General features: G+C 46.7%; 1 protein-coding gene across 1 annotated transcript; it reads left to right on the top strand.

Moving 5' to 3' along the window:
* Positions 1-779: 779 nt before the first annotated feature.
* Positions 780-2,288, top strand: HEXIM1 (HEXIM P-TEFb complex subunit 1). The gene has a single exon (XM_075277123.1). It carries the CDS (start codon positions 1,163-1,165, stop codon positions 2,066-2,068), a length of 906 nt encoding a protein of 301 aa, XP_075133224.1. The 5' UTR covers positions 780-1,162; the 3' UTR covers positions 2,069-2,288.
* Positions 2,289-2,850: the final 562 nt, after the last annotated feature.

The following is a 2,850-nucleotide window of genomic DNA, read 5'->3' as shown; positions in this document are numbered from 1 at the left end:
GAACTACATACGGCGTATGTTTACACGGACCTCCGCGGAGAGATTCACACATTCATTGTTACTGATTCTGAGTGTATCGCTCCGCCCGTACTCGCTTGTACGGTAAAACCCCTCGGTAGGACCATTGGAAAGTCTAGTCAATGTTTCCGTAGCCACCGGGTAAACTGCTACCGCAAACGTTCATACTATTGATCACACAGAAGGTTGACTTCGTGCGTTTTTCTAAGGAACTATTTTGTGTCCAGCTGTTCGGTTGGTGTTATGTGCAGGGACGTTAAATGCTGTCTGTATTTTCTTAAAAAACATATTCCACGTTTCATTGAATCTGCGTGGCATTTCAAGAGTTAAAAACGTACACACAACTGAAGTACTACTGGCAGAAAAAAAGCATACACTACAAAAATATCAGATTACACCCACTCAGTCGTCCAAGTGGTACAGCCCTCTCTCGCTGATTGGCTTAACAATCTTTGACAGACAGTAACACAGACCAATTGCTTTGTCGCTACAGCTTAGCAACAGCCCGTCGGTCTCTTAGCCAATCACTGCACGGGATAGATTGTTGTGGCTTCGGCTGTGTTCATTGGTCATCGGAGAAGTGACATCAGAGGTCTTGTGGGAGTGGTAGTCAAATAGATGCTGACCCCTCATCTACGACTTACAACCTGGACTACAGTTCCCAGACTGCAACTGCATACTGATGTATGCGCATGCGTTTGAGAAAGGGGGCCGGGTTCTTTATAAAAGCTAGCGTCCCAGCCTGGGCAGCAGCAGTCGGAGGTTGGTTGGCGAGTGTGCAAGTTAAGGCGAAGGAGAGAAGGGAGGAGGAGGGGGCTTGACTGCTTCTTCTGTGTGTGCGCTAGCAGCAGCCGCCAGTTGGTGGCAGTGCACCACCACTGCATTCCAGTGCAGCCTCTAGTCAACACGCTTGCTGAAGTGGGAAGAACACTGTGCTGCTTGCAGAGCTTCTATCAAGACACAGCTGCTGTCATGCAAGGTGGATGCAGCTTTCAGGCAAGTTGATCTCTCTGCTCCTAGATCTTCATGGACACTTTTTAATTTTAATGGTGAATTGAGCAGCATTTAAGTGCAAAACCTTGTATCCAGGAGAGACTTTTCTTCCATCCTTTGCTGCACCCCAAATTGCAATTGTTGGGGTGCCATGGCTGAGGTCGGAGTTCAGGAGCCAACCCTGCCTTGCAAAAGTTTGGCAGGTGGGGGATCCCTGCTGGCCAGCCAAGAAGATAGTGGGTGGCAACCAATTGCAGAGGAGGAGAGAGGGGAGTGCCAGATGAGAAATCCCTCCACCCTGTCCTGCCCAGAAAAAGAGGACCACGGCGGCAAGGTGGGTGACTATCATAAGCCTGGACAGCTTAGCCGTGCCAAATCCCAGCAGGAAGAAGAGTGGAAGGAGCTAGGCAAGAAAAGGCATCGAAGGCGCCCATCCAAAAAGAAGAGGCGGTGGAAGCCTTACAACAAACTAACCTGGGAGGAGAAGAAGCGTCTGGAGGAGCGTGAGTCTCAGAGGGCATCCAGGATGAGGGCTGAAATGTTTGCCAAAGGGCAGCCAGTGGCACCTTATAACACCACACAATTCCTGATGGAGGATCATGACCAGGAGGAACCAGACTTGTGCCCACCTCAACGGAGAGGGCTTGCCTCTCTTCCATCCCTCCATGCCAACTCTTTTGCCAAAGGAGATAGCACAGAGGAAGATGTTGAGGAAGAAGATGATGGGACTGGTAGTGATGGCATGGGGAGTGATGACGGTGTAGAGTTTTTACAAAAGGATTTTTCAGAGACCTATGAGAAATACCATGCAGAAAGCCTGCAGGACATGAGTAAACAGGAGCTCATCCGGGAGTACCTAGAGCTGGAGAAATGCTTGAGTCGCATGGAAGAAGAGAACAATCGCTTGAGGCTCAAAGAGGTCACCACCCTACAGGTGGCCGGCACCCAGGAGTCAAGGATCCGGGAGCTGGAGATGGAACTGGAGAAGCTTAAAGAGGAAAACCGTCGGCTGCTGCGGGAGAGGGAGCAGGTGGTGGCTGATCCTTCAGGACAATGATTCCCTCTAGATGCCATTGCAGTAACCTGCACTTCATTGTTGACTTTCCCTGTGACTGTTTGAGCCATAAAAGACTCCTGACCCTTTTGATCCAGCGTTGTAAAGACAATGTCATCCCGACCTTAACCTGACTTTTTAGATCACCTTACCAGACTTTTTTGGCGTTTGACTGTGTGATCATAAGATGAACTGTGACTTTTATGGTGTCTGTAGAGCTCTATTTGTTTTTGTTACAGAGACCGTGTCCTTATTTCATTTTATTTTTTTATTTTGCCTTCTTCCCTCCCCCCACCCCATATCTTTTTTTCTTTTATCCAGATTTTTTAAAATAAATGTTTAAATTGACAGAAACTAACTTATTTCATATGCTAAGTTTTTAATTTGTCTTGTGCTATTTACAAACCATATAGTAAGTTGTTGTCGGTAAGTAACTCTCCTTGCATCTAATAGTTGACTAGAAGTAGGTAATGGGGCACTTATGCTGTGTGGGGTTGGAGATAGATAGATAAATTATTTTTTTTTTCTTTGCAGTAAAACCTCCTACACTTTACCAGGCAGAATTGCACTAGCTTTCTGTATAACTGGTATGCATAATGACTGATGGAAGTGAAAATTTGTCGGGGGGGGGGGGGGGGGGCTCACTGTAGTCATTAGCCTTATATTTTCTTGTAAGGGTACTCATATACATGGCAGGTATGCACAACACTGAAAAAAAAAATATATACTGTAAATTGTCAAATCCTGCAATGATTCTTTCCCCTACATTGCTTGTACAGGTGACA

This window comes from Leptodactylus fuscus, chromosome 6, assembly GCF_031893055.1.
Source record: "Leptodactylus fuscus isolate aLepFus1 chromosome 6, aLepFus1.hap2, whole genome shotgun sequence".
NCBI lineage: Eukaryota > Metazoa > Chordata > Amphibia > Anura > Leptodactylidae > Leptodactylus > Leptodactylus fuscus.
The sequence above is the reverse complement of the archived record's forward strand: the minus strand, read 5'-3'. Positions and strand labels throughout refer to the sequence as shown.

What these genes read in the sequence shown, in the direction of transcription:
- HEXIM1 (XM_075277123.1), top strand. Translation starts at nt 1,163, where the DNA reads ATGGCTGAGGTCGGAGTTCAGGAGCCAACCCTGCCTTGCAAAAGTTTG.